This window comes from Somniosus microcephalus, chromosome 10, assembly GCF_052327205.1.
Source record: "Somniosus microcephalus isolate GS21.2 chromosome 10, FLI_Smic_1.0, whole genome shotgun sequence".
Taxonomy (NCBI): Eukaryota; Metazoa; Chordata; class Chondrichthyes; order Squaliformes; family Somniosidae; genus Somniosus; species Somniosus microcephalus.
Window position 1 is genome coordinate 134,647,387 of NC_140996.1, and position 21,815 is coordinate 134,669,201.

The window sequence follows — 21,815 nt, forward strand, 5'->3', positions numbered from 1 at the left end:
TAGGCCCATAATTTACTAATTTAAGGGTCTTGACGTCCGTTTTAGGCATTCGCCCGGAATGCCTGAAAAAAAAGAGCCCCACGAATTTAGCAGGCAGTCCCACAGCTAAATTAGTAGGCTTTGTGCCTGTTTTATGCCCGAAAAATGTGTGCAACTCATACTAATTTCTATCCCTATAACTCCTGGTCCTCATTATAAATAAACGTGTAAAAATTAGTCACTACATCGTGACGGGAAGTGAATTCTCAGCAGAAAGGACATTACTAACAGTAAATAGCATGGCTAAATTTTACAAGCCAAGATGTAAAAACTTTGGGTTAGGTTTATATCACAAATAGGATGATCGTTCCTTCGCGAGTGTATAAAATACAAGGAAACATTAATTCAAATTAGTTTTAATTAATTAAATCTATTCTAACTTTATTGCAATTAATCATTTTCATATATGTAATATTGTGAAATGAATGCCATAGAACAAATGTAATTAATAATGTTATTGACCATGAAGTGCCAGAATATCTAAGGAGGTGATTATTACAAATATATATAGTGATTTAAAATTGAGTATAGGACACTTCTGAGCGATAGCGCCGCTTCAGAGCTCCTTGGATTGCCACGGTCATCGCTGTGGCATATGATGATTAATTTCAAAGCAAATTTTGGCTTTAGATCAGCACTGAAGGATCGGGGCAAACAATGGTCAGACTTATGGCGCTCATTGCTAATAACGCCAATGCAGCAAATTCCTGGGAACTGTGTGTTCTGGCTGTTACCAGCATTTTTAATATCTAGGAGAAAATGACCATTACTATTAAATTTTAGGAACCAAATTTTTCCGACACAAGATGCTTAGTTGCACAATAAGAACAAAATGATAAATTGAACATTTCAGTTACCTGTGAAGCAAATGCCTTTTTTTCATCCATTTCTTCCTTTGTTAATATGTCAATTTCTTCTTTTTCCCTCTCCAAGGCTCTATGAAAGTGATCTTTAAAAACAAAGATAAATTTAATAATGAAAAATTAGAGCTGCCCCAATAACTGGGTAAATTAACACATGGTCTAGTGTTAAATCATATGGCTCAGTAAGATCCCACATTCAGTCCCTTGCATGTATTGAGTTAGAAAAACTTATCTGGGGAAACAGCATGAGTGCTACAATTAGCCTTCCAACCACTGAGCTTCATAAGTGAAAACTGACCAAAGTTCCTGCTAATTATCCAGTGACCCCTGCTGTGTGGTTGTTGGATAAGGACTGGAACAGGTTCAGTTGTGATAGAATATTATGGTAACAGTCATTTGCGATGGTTTCGCATGAAAAATGGTCTGCTGGGCTGGATTGCATGGGAGATCGGAGGTTGAGAATCTCGGGGATAGGACAGCCAGGAGCGACAGCGACGGAGATGGTGCTTTACCGGAAAGTTATCTTTTTTATTTGCAGGCGATCTTTAGAGTTGGCTTCCCTGAGTGCAGTCAGTGCAGGAGGACAAAGCAATGTTGGAGCGGGAACCTGAAGGAGGCGTTAGGCCCCTTATTTGCATATGCATATGCAAATGACGTAACACCTGCTTCAGTCATGGGTAAAGGACTCCTCATTTGTCCTTACTTAAATGGCACGTGTGCTTTCCACCAGCTATTTTGGGCACTTAGGAAACTGTGTAGCGCCTGAAAAATGGGCACTACATGAACCAATTTCTAGGTCATGAATTACTATACATACCTTGTATCTCTATAAAACTATTCACCATCTGTACGAGTTCATTTTCCCGAATCTTAATATATTTGCTATGCTCAATGCTTCCAACATTCTTGTACTCCAGCCAGTACGCCTTCACTTCTTCCTCCTTCAGAATTTTCTGCTCCAACCCTTTTATATAGGACAGTATCTCTGGTCCAAACAGAAAAATACACTCAACATTGATAAGAATTTTAAACATGTTTAGTATACAGCTCTCAAAGTAAAATAAGGTGGTCTGGCAGCACAGCAGATTGGTGTACAACAATAACTTGCATTGAAGTTGGTAGTACATCTTCGCCTCCAACAAGTAGGAGGAGCTCATGGATTTATTTATCTTCAAGATAGAGACCATCCAATTAGCTGCCTCTGCTACTTCCCCTGCCCACTAAACCAAAACTCTCCCCAGCCTATACCCACCCTAGCCCTGGACCTTGGTCTGTCTCATCCATGAGCCCTACCTTCTGCTCCCTCAACCCTATTCCCACTAAACTCTTTACCACCCAACTTCCCATCCAGCCACCTTTTAGCCAATAGTTCAAATGGATCCCTCTCCTCAGACACTGTCAAAACCATCATTACCCCTCTCATCAAAAAGAACTCACTAAGTCCCTCTGTCCTCACTAACCATCACCCCATCTCCAACCCCCCTTTCCTCTCCTAAGTTTGAGCATGGCATTGCCTCCCAGATCCATGCCCACCTCTTCTATTACTTCCTGTTTGAATTCCTCTAATCGGGTTTCTGTTCGACATCCTGCAAAGTGGTATGTTAGACATCTTGGAGACTTAAGGATTAATAAACAAACTTCCTTGTATCTTGGACCAACAGGCTTTCCAAGATAAACAAGATAGCTTTGGGGTGCCACAGGAAAAAGGATAGCTTGTCTTCTGCTTTTGATGTCTGAATATTATCTACGAGAAATGCTGTGCAAGGAAATAAATGATGGGAACGACATCAACCATGGGCGATTAAAGTATAACTTTAGTGGCTAGTGTAATAAACAGCTAGAGATAAGCGGCTAATAAAACTATTACTCAAAGGATTCAAGAACAGTTAAATCAAGAAGTCTTCTTTGAGAGAATCTGCTGAACCAGACTGGTATACATTTGTGACCTCAAGACTCTATGTGGGTAATTTTAACTTTTGGCGACAGCGTAAATCGGGCGATATCAGATCGGCCGCCCAATATACACCTCTTCCGATTTTCTTTTACATTGACTTCAATGGGCGGCTGAACTGATATTGCCTGTTTTACACTATCACCATAACTATAGTGAACAGTGAGGAGGATAGTGATAGACTTCAAGAGGACTGGTGGAACGGGCGGACAAGTGGCAGATGAAATTGAACGTAGAAAAGTGTGAAGTGATACATTTTGGTAGGAAAAACGAGGAGAGGCAATATAAGCTAAAGGGTACAATTCTAAAGGGAGTGCATGAACAGAGAGACTGGGGGGTATGTGTGCACAAATCGTTGAAAGTGGCAGGGCAGGTTGAGAAAGCAGTTAAAAAAGCATATGGGATCCTGGGCTTCATAAATAGAGGCATAGATTACAAAAGCAAGGATTTACGATGAACCTTTATAAAACACTGGTTTGGCCTCAACTGGAGTATTGTGTCCAATTCTGAGCACTGCATTTTAGGAAGGATGTGAAGGCCTTCGAAAGGATGCAGAAAAGATTCACAAGAATGGTTCCAGGGATGAGGGACTTCAGTTACGTGGATAGACTGGAGAAGCTAGGGTTGTTCTCCTTAGCAGCCTTCCACCAGCCAGGCTGCAGCCACAGGGGTAGCACTTCGTAGGAACACTAGATTAGGAAAAGCCACTCGAAAGACAGGCACTAAGGAATTGCACAAGGAGTTAATATTGTTCATGTAAACATGTGGAAATTTGAGAGATAAATTTCTTAAGTTTTGATTGAAATCTTTTGTGATGTCTCTCATTTCAGCCTTGTGCCCAGGAGGACGCTGTGATGTTCCGTGAGCATGATGGGGATGTGGATGTGGTGAGCAATGTAGATCTGGGGTTTCATTCACTGGAATCAGAGTCTGATGAGCAGATCACAGAAGGACGATTGGCCGCTTGCATCCTCCCTCTCTCCTCTTCCTCCTATTCTCTCCCGTCCTCCACCCGAGGTGGTGCCACAATCCCTGGTGGCAAGGGCTGCACCCTCATGATGGCCAAGTTGTGAAGCATGCAGCAGACCACCATAAAATGGGACACCTGCTCCCCTGAGTACTGGAGGGCTGTTCCCAAGTGGTCAAGGCAGGGGAACTGTTGCTTCAGTAGCCCGATGGTCTGCTCGATGATGTTCCTGGTGAAGCGCTGGGCAAAGTGTTGGGTTTGAGGAGAGACACGAGCTAGGTGGAGAGCAGATAGCCCTCGTCACCGAGCAGCCACCCTCGAGTTTGATGTGGTGGCTGGAAGATTGCTGGCACACTGGACTGACGCAGGATGAAAACATCATAGCTGCTGCCAGGATAGCAGGCATTGACATTGAGGAATCTCTGTGCGTGGTTGCACGCCGCCTGCACATTAAGTGAGTGGTAGCCTTTGCGGTTACGAAAGATGTCAGGATTGTTATGTGGCGCCCGCAATGTCATGTGTGTGCAGTTGATGGCAACCTGCACCATGGGTAAGCCCGCTATCCTGGCAAAGTCACATGCATGCTCATCCTGCTTCTCTCTGCTCAAAGAGAAGACATGTAGGGCTTGATTTTCCAAGCCCCGAGGAGGCGGGTTTGGAGGCGGGAGTGGTGGGAAAATTGCAGAATCGGGGGGCAGGAACCCATCCCGCCCCCAACCCGCCTCCGTGCCAATGTCCCAGGAGGCAGGTCCCCGACCTGTGCTGGGAGCCGCTTCCCCGAGGTGGGAAGGGGATTAGTGCCAATTAACTGCCTGTTAACAGATAGTTAACAGGCAGTTTTTTGCTTAATCCCTATTTTTAGCCCCGAAGTGTGGGCTGTCCGACGGCTCCGAACCACACCAAGTTAGCGAGGCGGGCCGTCGGTCTGCAGGGGTTGAGATGTCCGTTGTGCAGGTGAGCGATTGCTGCATGTGTGCAGAGGTAATTGTGTGAGGTAAGTGTTTTAATAAGTTTTACTTACCTTTACTTTCTCCTGCAGGCTTCATCCCTTCAGGTCTCGGGAGTCCCTCTGCTCACCGGCACAGAAAGCAGAATGGCCGCTGAACTGTCAAAAGCTGCAGCCTCTGCTTTCTGGTCTGGAGAGCTCTCTAACTGAGTCTGAGTAGAAGGACTCAAGTTAGAAGACAGATTGTCGGTGTTTGACAGCTTCACAGAGCTGTCAAATGCTGATTTTTCATCTGTCAAAAGCTCTTGACAGATGAAATGTCAATTGCTGACGTCACCAGTAACCAGGTGTCCCTTAATTGGCCTGCTGAGCCCGCTGGGCGGGCTTAACAAGGTCAATCAAGGGAAAATAGCGTGGGTTGGCCACAAGTCGATGGAGGTGGGACTACAACCCAAAAAGCGGGAGTCCCGCCTCCAAAAGCTCCCCATTGACAAAATTGTGCCGATAGTCCCTTCTCCTAGTGCAGAGAGCCTCAGTGACCTGCCGGATTCAGTGCTGGACTGCAAACTTTGAGATGTCTCCTGCTACAAACTGGAAGGATCCACTGGCAAAGAAATTTAGTGCCACGGTGACTTTGCCACTGGGAGAGCCGTAGTTACCCTGCTCTCAGGCTGCAGGTCTGGTTGCAGGAGGTGGCAGTGTTCTGTGACCACCTCCTTGGTGAAGTGTAGCCTCCCAAGATACTGCTACTCACTTAAGTGGAGGCAGGAGAAGTGCTGTTGGAAGACCCTAGGTGGGGAAGGTCTCCTGTTGAGAGCTCTCATGGCCCTCCTCCTCCTCCCTCTGCGTGCATGTTCCCGTGTTCCTCGCTGCCTCTGCTCCCTCTGTCGAAGATCCTGGAATGCAAGGGCAACTACCAATACAGCCGCCATGACTGTGAGCAAGTGTTGTGAGCAGAAGCCTTTAAATAATGATGAAGGCATTCTGCACTTGCAACAACACTCCCTGTTACTGTAGAATCGTGAAAGAAGTTAATAAAGCTGGTGGAGTTGCAGAAAGTACAGGAAACTCTTTCATATCTGGCACCGATGGGACTGGGATGGTACCGGTTGATTAAAAATTCCAGATAACGGAGAGGTATATCTACAGATGCTATTTTTAACAAATAAAAATTAAAAAAATCAACAAATGTGCAGTATAATTGGGTACTCACCTACAGAAACTTCCGACAGCGCCAAGAAGCCGAGTAGTAGCAGTTTGGAGAACTACCCCCACTGACTAACTCAGCCACCACGGGAGACTCGGACTCGGCAACATTTCTGGTTATTGAGGTGTTGTTTTCGGAGTATGAATTTTGCCGGTTATTAGAGTATTCCGGATATTTAGGTGCCGTTTAAACGAGAGTTTCCTGTAGCACAGAGCCAGTCAAACTACATAACTATGTCAGGTGCAACTGATTGATGATCCCTTTAAATATTGCTGCTGGAGCCTCCTTCCTACTTTTGAACGCTTGCGCTGTCTATCGTTGTTAAGGCATACATGCCGGTAAGTACAGCAGCGAAATCCAATGCTGCAGATTGGGCGTCAAGTGAGTGTTGCACACTCGCTGACGTTACGACCTGGTTAATTTCAATCCCTTCAGCGATCGCTTTTAAATCAGCAGCGCTGCCAGCCCTCACAAAACGGCAACCGCTGCGGGACCCGCCACCAGCTGGTGGAAGAGCAGCCGCTGCCGTTTTCCACCATATTATGGCAGTAATGGGTAGTGTTAAACACCCAAATTTTTAGCCCAATGTATGTGCAAGATTAATTAAGCTAGGCTGAGAAGAAAATGACTGACAAAAGACGACAACAACCATGGACAGAGACAATGACCACAGATGGTGACTTGTTAAGGACATCCCCAGCAATGTAACTGAGCATCCCAGTGGGAGATATTCATCAGCCAGCCTACTAAAAGGAAGATGTTGTACATTTTATATTTCAGAGTAATAACTGAATGCTGAAAGTCAGTGGCCCATAGAAAACCTTAGCCTTATTTAGAAATATATAGTTCTGTAATATTGTCAGTAAGCAATCCGAGATTGTGAAACATTTAAGAATCAAGTACTTGTAATTCCCAATTTTTATCCTAATTTTAGGGTTATAATGGATGCATTCTGTGCCCGACTTTATCTGTGAAATCTGACAAGTAGGACTTCTGTACTTTATTCTGATTGTGACTAGTTTAGTTTGTGCGGCTGTGAATACAATTTGGACTGGCTAATATAAGACTGTTCAAAGGTAAGCTAACTTGGCATCTTAAAACCTTAGACATGAATGGTAAATCTCCATACACTGATGTTAAAATATAGGAAAATGGAAACTGACTCCAAAATGAAATATAGTGAGACTCTCTCTTTGAGGGAGTTTCACTTTGCTTTACTCTTGCATCAGAACAGGTCCTTCTCTGACACTATAACTAGAGTATCGGTCTAAACGGTTATTGTTTGTAATGTAAGCATTTCAATATATCGATATGCACAAGTGCCAAGACTATTATTTCCGTAATGAAGAAACATGACAGCAGGATATTCCTTACTAAAACTTGCCAAAATAGATCAGGTGTCATTTGTCAGATTGCAAAATTAAAATTTAACATGCCAATATTATGCAAGAATTAACAGGGGAATGCCACAGAGTAAGTGTCCAGGTCTGCATATGAGTTAATGTTTCTTTGAACATTAAAGTGTAAGCACAGCAGGATATGCAAAATATGGCTTATACACAACCCACTGCAGTTGATGAAGGCTTATACATGAACCATTTTAGCTAATGAAAATGTAGATGATTATTAAAAGTTTTGAAAAAGGAATTCAGCTAATACCTTTCACTTGCTGTTTGTTTTGTTTAATTAGCTCCAACTTTTCTTTCACAGCCTGTTCTACTTGTTCATTGTTGATTATTTCTTTGCGTTCCAGTTCTTTCTCCAGTTCCCGGGCCTTTTTTAATAGAACCCTGATGTGTTCCTTCTGCTCCTTCATCAACTGTTCATTCTTATAAAGATGCAGATAAATTAGATATTATTAAATGAGCATTGGTACAGTCTGCATGAAAATGTATTTGCCAAACTTTTTCTGTTTGTACCCAAACACAAAATAATGATGTAAATTGCACCCAACATACTTGTATCACTGTATAAGATATCATGGTAAAAACGATACATAACTGTGCTTGCTCTCCCCCCCCAACACCCCTAACAAAAAATATTTTAAAATCAAGTTTTTTTTTTGAAAAAGGTGACAAAGAAAACTATTGGAAAAAACATGTTCAGTGAAAGGAGCAAGTCCTCCCTCACAGAAAGAATAAAACTAAGTTTAAGAAAAAAGTTTATCAGGGTGACATGGTAGTGCTCCGATGCTGTGCCACAAAGTTAGTTAGGATGCAAGTTTGTGCCCACTGATTGTGTCACAGATATAAACTTGCCATATGCACAAAGGCATGATCTGATGCTTTAAATACAACAGAGGAAGACCTCACAGGCTACGTTTACACACCAACCAGTTTAAGAGCAATAATTGTGCATGGTGCAGTGTAGCCCATAAACAGGGAGGGAAACAAAAGTGCTTCTAAAAATAGGATTAATGATTGAAGTAAAACTCGTAAAGTGCATCACAATTATTAATTAATCATTTAAGTCTCAATGCAGAGAAAGTAAGTGTTCACCACAAAGGTATAATGTACATACAAGATTTGTTAAGCTAGGATCAGAAGAACAGAAAAGATGAATCATACAGAGCAGGAAAGTCTCAAGTTCAATCCCCCATCTGTATTGAATTAGCTGACCTCAGCTGAAGTGTAGCTAAGGATGCTAAAATTGGCCTCAACACCAGAGCTATATTGGCCAAAACAACCGAGTTTCTGATGCCGAGTATTATCCAGAAATCTCTGCTAGAAGTGCAGATCTGTTCACATTGAGCAAGGATAGGATTGGGCTCACCTGCAATGACCCACAAGGTTGAATGACCTGCTAACATATACCCAATGCTCAGACGTGAATAATAGGCCAGTCTGAGTGAGGTACCAGAGGGCAACTAGCGCCTATGGAACTGTACCCTAGTAAGGAGTTCATGCCTTCAGGAGATAAGCGATAGGATGAAAATGAGCAAAAAAAATATTCTCAGTGATCATCTGTTTAATAAATTTCCACTTAATTAACGTCAGTAATTTGAACAAGAAGATGATAGATTCAACAAAATAGTATTTGTCTGTATAAAATACATTTGGATTTCTAGAGAGAAACATACTGGGCCCGAATGTGTGGCGGGTATGACAGCGTACTACTCTGAGACTACGCCATCATATCGCCTTTGAAATGCCCAAGTTCTGGATTTGCGCATGCTGCGCTAAATCCTGAACTGGTGATCTGTCAACGTATGCGCCCAAAGAAAAAACAATTGCTGGCGCAGAGTTGGGCTATTTGCCCATCAACTGCCCAGCAATTGCCTATGAAAATTTTACAGTTGATGCAAACAGGCGCAGCGATACCTCAGGCATGTTTTAACCATTTTCATCTCAGAAATCGGGTAGTTTAATTGAGTCAAATGTGTTTTTCTTGATTCTGCAAAGATTGGAGTTTTAATGTTGATAATTATTATTAGCAAAGTTAAATTTTTTCTAACTGAACCAAGATGTAGTGATGTTGTGGAATGAAGCTAATTAGCAATTAAATTCCAATCCTGTAAATTGTAATTAGATCTGATTACAAGATTCCATGCTGAAAAATCTAATTCTGTTTCCCAATTGGAGGACTGAGCCCACGTGATCCCAGGTACGCTTCCGCATATGCTGCACCCCTGGGATCCGTGGGCCATTACGCTACCCTTGAGCAGTCAGAGAGCAAATTTATGAAGGAGGGCCCCCATCAGGTAGATGCATATTCTTTTCGCAGGTCTGCGGCGTGCTCCAGAGCTACGCCACGGACCATAATTTTTGGGCCATTATATAACTTAGTTTGTATATTGAAATTATGGATTTTACCAATATGTTCTACATTTTAAGATATTGGCCGTGAAATTTGGCACCTTAGCGATGGCTGTTAAGGCCAGTTTTGGCAAAAAAATGGCGGCCACCTTGCTTCTGCCCACTCCTGGCACGGGCTGTGGCGGCCGTCATTTTTGGCAGGTCCGCAGCGCGGCTGTTGCCTGCGTTCGCTAGAAGAATGGTAATGAGTCAGATCATGACGCCAATCAGTGTGCAACATGGATTTGATGCACAACCTGCTATTTTGGATGTCACCGCTCGACTGCACACCCTCTCCAAATCACACAGATGAATGTATATTCAGCTGCACGAGGGACCCCCACCAGTGGTATTTAAAGGCATCATCACCAACTTGCAAGTGACTTGCTTTTTAATTTCTATTCCCTCCGTGAAAGTTTGTGCAACAGTTTGGAGCTTTCTATGGTTATTTAAAGTTGGCGAGGTGACAGTGAGTGGTACTGCAAGTGGAGAAGGCCTTGTTTCTGAATTCAAGGGTTCTGCTCAGACCACTTGCTCCCAGTCATGGGGGCTGTACTTGCAGTCCCCTTCATGCTGGAGCATGACAGGGAGATGGAGCAGAGAAAGTAAAGGGGACAAGCTGCACGCAGATGGAGGAGGGGGGTAGGAGGGCTCTCATAGTGTCTTCCAAGAGCACTTCTACCTGCAGTGTATTCGAAGGCTCCGTATCACCAAGGAGGTGGTCCCAGAACTCCGCCACCTCTTGGAGCCAGACCTGCAGCCTCAGAGTTCCTTCCAGTCTGGAGCAGATACATAGCTAACGTCTCCCAGTTCGCCATCCATCACTGCATCCGTGAGGTCACAGAGGCTCTGTACTCCAGGAGAAAGGATTTAATTGTCTTCTCTCTGAACAGAGAGAAGCAGGAGGAGTGCACATGTGGCTTTGCCAGGATATCAGGCTTCCCCATGGTGCAGGGTGTCATCGACAAGTGGCTTTGTAGGCGCCGCATACCAATCCTGAGATGTACCGCAACCGCAAAGGCCACCACTCACTTAATGTGCAGTTGGTGTGTGACCATGCCCAGCACATCATGATGAATGTCCGGTATCCTGGCAGCAGTCATGATGCATTCATCTTGCACCAGTCCGGTGTGCCGGCAATCTTCCAGCCACCTCGAACCCAAGGGTGGCTGCTCAGAGACAAAGACTATCCACTCTGCACCTGGCTGATGACCCCACTCTGCAACCCCACCACTCGTGGCAGGCAATCATATAATGAGAGCTATGCTGCCATGAGGAACCTCATCGATCAGACCATCGGGGTGCTAAAGCAACGGTTCCACTGCCTTCACTGTTCAGGAGGAGCCCTCCAGTACACGCTGGAGCGGGTGTCCCATTTCGTGTTGGTCTGCTGCATCCTCCACAACTTGGCCATCATGAGAGCACAGCCCTTGCCACCACGTGTTCAGCGATCACCTCAGGAGGAGGAGGAAGAAAGCAACAGGCAGGCAGCAGATCCCCGTTCCAGATCAGCTGTCTGTCAGCATCTCATCAGACTCCGGTTTCCCTGAATGAATCCCCAGATCCCCGTTGCTCAACACATCCGCCACCTTACCATCCCTCTATCACAGAACATTATAGCGTCTTCTTGGACACAAAGCTGAAATGAGAGCCACCACAAAACAAACATTCCAAACATAATTTAAAAATTAATCAATCTAATATTACATAACAAAGTCAACTAATCACCTTTGTGCATTCCCTTAGTGTCTGTCTTTCATGTTATTTTGCCTATTGTAGTCCTCCTTCGCACGGCTGGTGGAAGGCTGCTGACTTTCAGTGGGGGACACTGCAGATGGCCTTGCAGGACGACCTCGAGCAGCTCTGGGTCTAGAAAGCCCAGCTGTAGACTGCACCACATCAGCATGGGCACCAGCAGTCTGGGCTGGCTGGCTGACTGACAGGCAGCAGCAAGGGCACTGGTGGGAGTACGAATATCGTCATCTGAGATAGGACAGCAGGTCGAACACAGAGTCACTACCACTCCTCTGGGGTGGCACCTCAGCGATCCTAGTGATCTGTTGGAGGACAGATTGCTGGAATGCTCGGAGATCCTGCAAGCCCTTTTCACACTCGTAAACCCAGCCACAATGGCATCAGTCTGAGCTTGCGTGGCAGCAAGCGAAGACTGCAGGAAAGCAGTCCGAGCTTCCATTGCAGCACTCAGATGTTGGGTCGCTTCTGTTTGTGCTGCAATGGAAGATACAATATCACCCATTACACTCAGCATCATGGTTGGGTCCACAAGTGTCCTAATGGAGTTGCCCATCAATTCCATCCTAGAAATCATGGGCTCCAAACTCCTTCTAAAGCCCCATGCAATGTTGGAGCCGGACTCCTCCATGCTCCTTGACACTGACAAGAGGCTCTCTGGCAGGTCTGCCATTGCACTAAGCATTTCTGTGTCCATGCCCATCACCCTTCTTCTGAAAGCCGCCCCATCAAAATCCTCATCCGAGTCCTGTGCAACAAAACTTATTTGCGAACTCGCCCTAAGGGAGCTGGCACCCGAGCTACCCATTCCTCCTGGCCTGGCTGCAGCTCACTCATGCCCAGTGACTCACCATATGCAGATCCCGCCTCTATACTATCCTCTAAAGTTCGCTCTGTGCCATTTTCTGAGCTGGTGCCTGGGAGTGTCAGATCGAGTGATGCTGTCTCTTCTTCTCCATCACTCTCCTCCTCTACTTAGTCAGGGATTGGCTGGGCTGCTGGCAATTCTTGGGTATCTGAAAGGAGGAAGGCACAAGGTTCGGGTTGTGGTGAGGGGAGGGGGGCCGGGGAAAGCAAGATGTGCACGCTTGCACCATTAGCAGCTTCTGAGAAGAGATTGTGTCATGAGGGGAATGATTAGGTATGAGCATACCATCATCAGCTATGCTTTCAACCTCGCCACTCACCACGGTCTCAGTGATAGCCCCTCTAATTATCTCGAGCACAGTCTCCTCCAGCACAGAAACTTAACTGGACCAGCCACATAAATACTGTGGCTAAAAGAGCAGGTCAGAGGCTGGGTATTTTGTGGAGAGTGTCTCACCTCCTGACTCCCCAAAGCCTTTCCACCATCTACAAGGCACAAGTAAGGAATGTGAGGGAATACTCTCTACTTGCCTGGATGAGTACAGCTCCAACAACACTCAAGAAGCTCAACACCATACAGGACAAAGCAACCCATTTGATTGGCACCCCATCCACCACCTTAAACATTCACTCCCTTCACCACCAGCATACCGTGGCTGCAGTGTGCACCATCTACAAGATGCATTGCAGCAACTCGCCAACGCTTCTTTGGCAGCACCTCCCAAACCCACGACCTCTTCCACCTAGAAGGACAAGGGCAACAGGCGCATGGGAACACCACCACCTCCAAGTTCCCCTCTAAGTCATACACCATCCTGACTTAGAAGTATATCGCCGATCCTTCATCGTTGCTGGATCAAAATCCTGGAACTCCCTACCTAACAGCACTGTGGGAGTACCTTCACCACACAGACTGCAGCAGTTCAAGGCTGCAGCTCACCACCACCTTTTCAAGGGCAATTAGGGATGGGCAATCAATGCTGGCCTTACCAGCGACACCCACATCCCAGAAACGAATTTAAAAAAAAAGTAAGGTTCTGCAGATATGCTCCTCCCCCGCCTGTCTGCTGCTGCTCACGGTGGTTGTGAACCACCTTGGCCTGCAAGAGAAAGGGAAGTGTGTCAGTGAGTGTGGTGCAATGTGTTTGGATTATATGCCTGCCATGATTAAATAGCCAAGCTTGTGTGGAAGGTGCGAGTTGTGGGTGTGAGGCTTGCAGCAGTGGTAATTGTGTGAGGGTTAGGTGAAGCTACGATTGTGAAGTATGAGTCGTGAATGCTAGAGATTGTTGGTAGGTGAGTGGTGGGGGTGTGATGCATTGAGCAGTGTGTGAGGCTAGTGGTGCAGTTGGTGGGATATGGCATTTGAGACGCATTCACTCACCTTGATCACTCATGAGGTCATTAAACTTCTTGCAGCACTGGATCCAGGTCCTGGGGGGCAACACGAGTGGCACCGACGGCTTGGGCTATCTCCTCCCGTGGCCTCTTGCCCCCCCTGTGGGTAGAGGCCCTGTCTTCTTCTGTATACCCCACGACCAAAGCCTCCAGTGCTGCTGATGTGCCTCAATAAATCCGAGACTCGATGTTAGCGAAACAAAACAAGGCTTTTATTGACTTAGAAGGTAACACACAGAGAGGTATCTTCCATCCAGAGGTCTGCCGTACTGGATGTGATGCAGGCTGGGCCAGCTTACATAGGGGCCAGGTATGGGTGGAGCCCTACACACAGTACAATACAATGGTGAGGAAACGGAACTGAGGTAAGGGAAATGAAACTGAAACCAACCACAGTCACAGGCAGAGAATACCAATGAGTGATGAATGGAATATTTCATCACATTCACCCCTTCTATAGATTTAGTCTGTTCGGGGGTTTGATAGTCCTCTGCGACCGACGTGGCTGTTGTGGTGCCGCGGGTGTCGGCTGGGTGTCCCCGGTGGCCTCCTGGGTCTCTGCCGGGGGTGCCGCCAGGGTTGTTGAAGGGGTAGTTGGTGGGGGTACCGTTGGTCGATGTTCTTCCGGGGGTGATGAAAGAGTAGTGGGTGGGTAAGAGTTGCTGTGATCGTTGTTGCTGCTGTTGTCGTTACCGGCTGGGGCGACGTCTTTTATGGACACGGTGTCCTCCCTTCCGTCGGCGTGCCGGACATATGCGTATTGGGGGTTGGCGTGGAGTCGGTGCGGGAGATAGGGAGGCCCTTGGTCCTTAGAGCTAGAGTGACTGCTTTCCATACTGTCCTGTTCTCTCGCTCCACTTGACCGTTAGCCCGAGGGTTGTAGCTGGTGGTACGGCTTGTGGCGATCCCCCTGGACAGCATGTACTGGCGTAGCTCTTCACTCATGAAGGACGCCCCCCTATCCGTATGGATGTAGCTCGGCATACCGAACAGGCAGAACAGGCTGTTGAGGCATTTAATGACCGTGGCGCTGGTCATGTCTGGGCAGGGGAGGGCAAATGGGAAACGGGAGTATTCGTCCACAATGTTCAGGAAGTAAACATTGCGGTCGACGGACGGGAGGGGGCCCTTGAAATCTAAGCTGAGCCGCTCAAAGGGCCGTGTAGCTTTGATTAAGTGGGCTCTATCTGGGCGGTAGAATCGAGGCTTGCACTCAGCGCAAGTGCGGCAGTTCCTGGTCAGCGACCGAACTTCCTCAATCGAGTAGGGTAAGTTGCGGGACTTTATGAAGTGGAACAGCCGCGTGACCCCGGGTGGCAGAGGTCGTTGTGGAGGGTCTGTAGCCGATCCCCGGTGGCGCTGGCACACATCCCTCGTGAGAGGGCGTCGGGGGATTCGTTAAGGGCCCCTGGCTGGTAAATGATGTCATAATCGAAGGTGGAGAGCTCGATCCGCCACCTAAGAATATCATTTTTAATCTTCCCCCTCTGTTTATTATTGAACATAAACGCTACCGACCGCTGGTCGGTAAGTAGGGTGAAGCGTTTGCCGGCTAGGTAGTGGCGCCAATGGCGCACTGCCTCCACGGTGGCTTGGGCCTCCTTTTCCACGGAGGAGTGTCTGATCTCGGGCCCTTGGAGGGTCCTCGAGAAGAAAGCTACGGGCCGCCCCGCCTGGTTGAGGGTGGCCGCCAAGGCAAAGTCAGACGCATCACTTTCCACTTGAAAGGGAGTGTTCTCGTCCACTGCCTGTAGCGAGGCCCGCTCAATATCCCGCTTAATGCTTTTGAAGGCGGCGTGGGCCTCAGCAGGGAGCGGAAAAGAGGATGCTTTCAAGAGGGGGCGGGCTTTGTCGGAGTAGTTGGGGACCCATTGGGAATAATAAGAAAATAACCCCAGGCACCTTTTCAGGGCTTTGGGAGTGTTGGGCAGGGGCAGCTCCCATAGGGGGCGCAATCGGTCGGGGTCTGGTCCGATTTCCCCATTCTCCACCACGCTGCCTAGTATGCAGAGGCGCGTGGTGTTGTAAACGCACTTGTCCTCGTTGTAGGTGAGGTTGAGTTTTTGTGCGGTTTTCAGGAACCTCTCGAGGTTCGAGTCGTGATCCTGCTGGTTGTGACTGCAGATGGTGATGGGATGGAAGATACCTCTCCTCTGTGTGTTACCTTCTAAGTCAATAAAATTGATGTGCCTCAATAAATCCGAGACTCGATGTTAGCGAAACAAAACAAGGCTTTTATTGACTTAGAAGGTAACACACAGAGAGGTATCTTCCATCCAGGTCTGCCGTACTGGATGTGATGCAGGCTGGGCCAGCTTACATAGGGGCCAGGTATGGGCGGAGCCCTACACACAGTACAATACAATGGTGAGGAAACGGAACTGAAACCAACCACAGTCACAGGCAGAGAATGCCAATGAGTGATGAATGGAATATTTCATCACAGCTGCATCTGAGAAGCACCTTGCCCTTTCTCTTCCCTGTTGTGACATGGCTGCTTCCAGAGTGCCAATGAGGTGCTTCTGCAACAAAGCACCTTCCCTTTAAGAAGTGCAGAGAGCCGAGGCAAAATTTTATTGGTCAGCAGACTGTACCCGATATTGGCCCCCACCTCGAGCGCCGGGTCAACCAGCAGCGTGTTTAGCGCTCCAATCATTATAATGAGCAGGCAGCACAAACTTTGCATGCTGTCTGCGCCACTTTGAACGGGTGCAGGCAAATCCCGCTTTGCGATCCCCACGCCCATTCTCGGGCCCAATCTCACCCTCAATAACTTTACTGTCTATTTCACAATGATTGCACCTGTGAAGTTTGAGTTATTAGAGTGTTTATTGTAATATGCACATAATTGTCTAATATAGTTAATATCATTTTTAACATAAGAAATGCACAACTCAAATTTCAGACAGACAGGCATCATAGTTGTGCAGTTATTAATGAAATATTAGTAAGCTTTATGTAGTTTTGTTGATGGTGGCGATTGTATCATTTTTATTCTCTGCTTTACTCATGCTGTAATTCTACTCAGTAGAAAGGACATGTTGATTTATACAGATAAAAAACTACAGTAGCAAGATACAGACAACTTTACTTTTTATGCTTCTCTCATGCCTCAGAATATTATGTGGTACTGCACTGATGGCCAAAAGTTGGATTCCTGTGCCAAGTTAGATGATCTCAGTGGGGTATCCAAGAGTGACAGTGGGGTAAAATTGCCTAGGTTTCCAGTTTTGTTTACTTTGCAGTAACTCCAGATGGAAGTGTTCATGCCAGGTTTATAAAGGGGGAAAGTAAAACTGGGATGTCACCTGTACAACAAACCCAGTCAGGAGTGAGATAATGGAAAACTGGTGACAAAAAAAATGCATTTTCCCTTTTTATAAATTTTCACCCTCCCTGATCAAGAAAGTCGTCTGTTTTGGTGTTAAAGGATTAAATGCTTCAACAAAAAACTTTTTTTCTTCCTTTCAGGTGTCAAGGATTGCAAGCTTCAACAACTCTTGGACACCAACACCCCTCCGGAACCTTCTTCCCCTTCACTTTCCTCTGACCCCATCCCTTCTCCCAATCGCACCCCCTGCCGCGTTTTCACTATCCCCTTGGACCTTCCCCTCTCTGACCCTGAACGATCAGTCCTTAGCAAAGGCCTTAGCTTCATCCCCTTACGCCCCCACCTCAAATGAATTGAGCTCGGCACGATGCTGAGCTCTTTTTCCGCCGCCTTCGTCTCCATGTCCACGAGTCTCTCCCCCCCCCCCGCCCCCCCGCGCCGCCACCGCCCCCCCCGCCCCCCGCTCTGCCCCCCCCTGCCCCGCCCCCGCTCTGCCCCCCCCCCGCGCCCCCGGCCCCCCCCCCACCCCCCCCCCCCCGGCCGCCGCCCCCCCCCCCCGCCCCCCCTTGCTTCCAATTTCCACCCTTCCCTCACATGGTCCATCTCCGACTCTTCCCTTCCTCGACTTCTCCGTCTCCATCTCTGGGGATCGGTTATTGACCAACATTCACTACAAGCCCACTGACTCCCCTTCCTCCCACCCAGTTTCTCTGTCTCCGCCGCATCTGCTATGATGATGCCACCTTCCACACCAGTGCTTCCGACATGTCTTCCTTTTTCCTCAACTGAGGATTCACCTCTACTGTGGTTGACACGGCCCTTGACCGTGTCCGTTCTATCTCCCGCACTTCTGCCCTCACCCCTGCCCCTCCCTCTGCGAACCACGATAGGGTTCCCAGTGTCCTCACCTTTCACCCCACCAGCCTCCACATTCAACAGATCATCCTCTGCCATTTCCGCCACCTCCAGCGTGATCCCACCACCAAACACATCTTCCCCTCACCTCCCCTTTCAGCATTCCGAAGGGACCGCTCCCTCCGCGACACCCTGGTCCACTCCTCTATCACCCCCAACACCCCTTCCCCCAGCACCTTTCTGTGCAAGCGCAGGAGATGCAACACATGCCCTTATATCTCCCCCCTTCCCACTGTCCAGGGCCCCAAACACCCCTTCCAGGTGAAACAGCGATTTACTTGTACTTCTTGCAATTTAGTATACTGTATTCGCTGCTCACGATGCGGTCTTCTCTACATTCGGGAGACCAAACGCAGACTGGGTGACCGCTTTGCGGAACACCTCTGTTCAGTCCATAAGAAGGACCCCGAGCTTCCGGGCACCTGTCACTTTAATTCTCCGCTCCACTCCCACCCAGACCTCACTGTCCTAGGCCTCTTGCATTGTTCCACTGAAGTTCAACATAAGCTCGAGGAACAGCACCTCATCTTCCGATTAGGCACTTTACAGCCTCTGGACTCACAGAGTTCAACAATTTCAGATCATAACCTCGGCCCCCATCATATATATTTTTTTTCCCCACACTTTTTTTTGTTTTTTCCTTTTCTTCTCCCACACGGCAGCTGTCTTTCATTCTGCCAGCACAATTTACACTTCATCTAGAGCCATCTTTTGTTTCTTAACCTGTCCCATTACCATCTCCTTTTGCCTTGAATATCTCTTAATGTCTCTTAACCTCTCCTGTCTTCTATCCTATCACAGACCTTCCCTTTTGTTCTTTCATCCCCTCCCCCCTTTCCCAGCCCCTGCACTTGCTTAAAAATCTGTTCCATTTCCGGCTTTTTTCCAGTTCTGACGAAAGGTCATTGACCTGAAACGTTAACTCGGTTTCTCTCTTCACAGATGCTGCCTGACCTGCTGAGTATCTTCAGCATTTTGTTTTTATTTCAGATTTCCAGCATCTGCAATATTTTCTTTTTGCATTAAATGGTGGGTTTTGATTCCACATACCACACTCATGCTATACAAGAGCTTGGATACCTGCAATGTTACAAATTATAACCTAATCTAATCCAAATATTCATATGTCAACATAAACAACAGCCACATGGAGCAAGTCTGTTAAGGGAGACAGGCTGCAAGTGACCATTAAATCAAATTATGAACAGGCCATTGTATTATAATATTACCTAAGCAGTTTATATTAGCAATCTGAGCCCAAAGATTAAACTGAATTTCAATTTGCTTAATATTACTTGTTTCCTTGTGGCCTTTTTTTGTGTTTATCCATCATTTTTTCCTGATAATAATTGTTTTGGTGAATTATGGCTTTAACAAGCAACAATGTTCACAAAAGTTTCTTAATCTATTGTAAGAGCAATAGAAGAGCATTGGTTTTTATTCATGTGACAGAGCCTTACTCGTTCTCTGCATCGTGCGTTAATTTCTTCATGCACTTCTATTTCATGCGTGAATTTTTCAATAGCCTTCTCTTTTAGCTGAAATCTAAGAATAATATTAACAATTAACAAACTAAACACAATTCATGAACATTTAAATATTTTTTTATTAAAGTAATACAGATAGCTACAGTAGTAGCCTCAGATGATGGGGTCTAGAAAAAGAATATCTAGTTACATTTATAGGCATGAATTCCAGAGGAAAAATAGTCCCATGTAAATACCACTTGTGTTACCAATTCCAGACTCATTTTATGCAATGGTGAACATTATACCCAATTTATGCACAAATGAGAAAGATCGGATAATTCAGAAGTAATACTCACAAGTGCAATGCATAACAGCAACAACTTGCATTTATGCAGTGCCTTTAACATAGAAAATGTCCTAAAGCGCTTCACTGAAATGTAATCAGACAAAAATTGACACCAAGCCAAAGAAGAAGATAGTCGGAGGGGTGAAAGAGGTAGTTTTTAAAGGATGGTCTTAAAGAAGGAGAGAAAAGGTGGAAAGGCAGAGGTTTAGGGAGGGAATTTCACAGCTTAGGGTTTAGATGGCTGAAGGCATGGCCGCCAATGGTGGGGTGAGGGCAGGGCAGGATGCACAAGTGGCCAGAGTTGGAGGAAAGCAGAGCTCTTGGAGCATTGTTGGGCAGGAAGATGCTACAGAGATGGGGAAGGGATTTAAACATGAGGATGAGAATTTTAAATTGAAGGCACTGGGGGACCAATGTAGTTCAGCAAACACAGGGGTGAGTGGAACCTGGTGTGGGTTAGGATATGGGCAGCAGAGTTTTGGATGAGCTGAAATTTGTGGAGGGTGGCTGATGGGAGGCCGGCCAAGAGAGCATTAGAATAGTGGAGTTTGGATGAGGGTTCAGCAGCAGATGGGCTGACGCGGGGTGAGATGGGCGATGTTAGAGGTGGAGGTGTTATGGGGTCAGAAGCTCAGCTCAGGGTGAAATGGGATGCTGAGGTTCCAAATGGTTTGCTTCAACTGGAGACAGTGGCCATGGTGGGGGATGGAATCGGTGGCGCGGGTATGGAATTTGTGGCAGGGGCCAAAGAAGATAGCTTTGGTCTTCACAATGTTTAACAGAATACTTTTGTAAATAAATACATATATAGCTTTATATTACATATATAGCTTTATATTAAGAGATCATTACAAGCCTAGAAGGCACTATTAAATGTCCAATTATATAACTCGAGCTGTTCCTCGTCTTGCTCCAGAATACTGCCATTTGAAAATCCCCAAAGTGAGGATTCAGTATGAAATTCAAGGGGACTACTCTATCCCAAATGCTACTAATTTCACGAGTGATTAAAGACTGATACAGCTATTTAATCACTATACAGCCACAAACTATATATTACTTCCACAATGTGATACAATATGTTAGATTTACTGTGGCATTGGGAAGGAAGAAGCAGTTCCAGCGGGGACGTTGGCACACACAAGAGGTATTATTCAGGATACTTTTCAAAATAACCAAGAGTTACATAACATTTGGTTTGACTTTTCTCATGTGAGGAATGCCCATTACCACAGCCGAATACTAAAGTGCTAATATGGGCTAGAATTTCCACTCATCGGCTAGGATTGGGTGGAAATCTAGCCCTTACTTCCACATCCTTCTAGCAGATATTCGTATTGCAAACCCAACATAACATTACTCCTTATTCAGCCTTATTTTCTTCTCCACAGCTGTCAATAAATAACCATTTGCTTTAATTGACAATACAAGTTCAATCAAATACTTCTTTATACTGTTATTCATTCATATTAGAATCTCAAAATATCAAATACTTTAGCACAGGGTGGTATTTGAAATAGCAACATTGCAATTTTACACTGATTAAACAAGGATTTAGCTTCTGAATGGGTTTGTGAAAAGTATATATTCAATTTACTACACATACCATCACCCTCCATCCAATATACAGTAACATGTATTAGTCAAGGGAAACACTTGACAAAAGCATACATCACAAAGTGGATTCGACTGTGCAGTTTCTAAGTTTGATGTTCTACTGCATATTTGCTGACATAAGAAGTCACTTCATTCCAAAAAAATATTAATTGCATGAAGCTGCTTGAGACATTCCAGCAATTATATATTATAAATTATATCAATCCAAGTATTTTATTGTTATTTTATTATTTAGTGAAAATATTACAACTGCATCCTCGCTTTAACAGTGTATGAAGAGAACAGATATGGCATGTCATTGATGGTATTCCTGAGAAAATTGTCAGTGATGGAAATCATCGATAAGTACCGGA

The 21,815-nt window shown here is 46.0% G+C and overlaps 1 protein-coding gene across 5 annotated transcripts in view; it reads right to left on the minus strand.

The window, feature by feature from the left end:
- Positions 1-21,815, minus strand: part of ccdc83 (coiled-coil domain containing 83) — a 104,800-nt gene that overhangs the window by 67,335 nt on the left and 15,650 nt on the right. For all 5 annotated transcript variants that reach the window (XM_085998838.1, XM_085998839.1, XM_085998837.1 and 2 more), the window contains exons 3-6: positions 19,491-19,575; positions 7,633-7,801; positions 1,720-1,887; positions 897-988 (exon numbers count right to left, since the gene is read on the minus strand). In XM_085998838.1, coding sequence (XP_085854964.1) covers positions 897-988; positions 1,720-1,887; positions 7,633-7,801; positions 19,491-19,575 — 514 coding nt within the window. The remainder of the gene's footprint in view (positions 1-896; positions 989-1,719; positions 1,888-7,632; positions 7,802-19,490; positions 19,576-21,815) is intronic.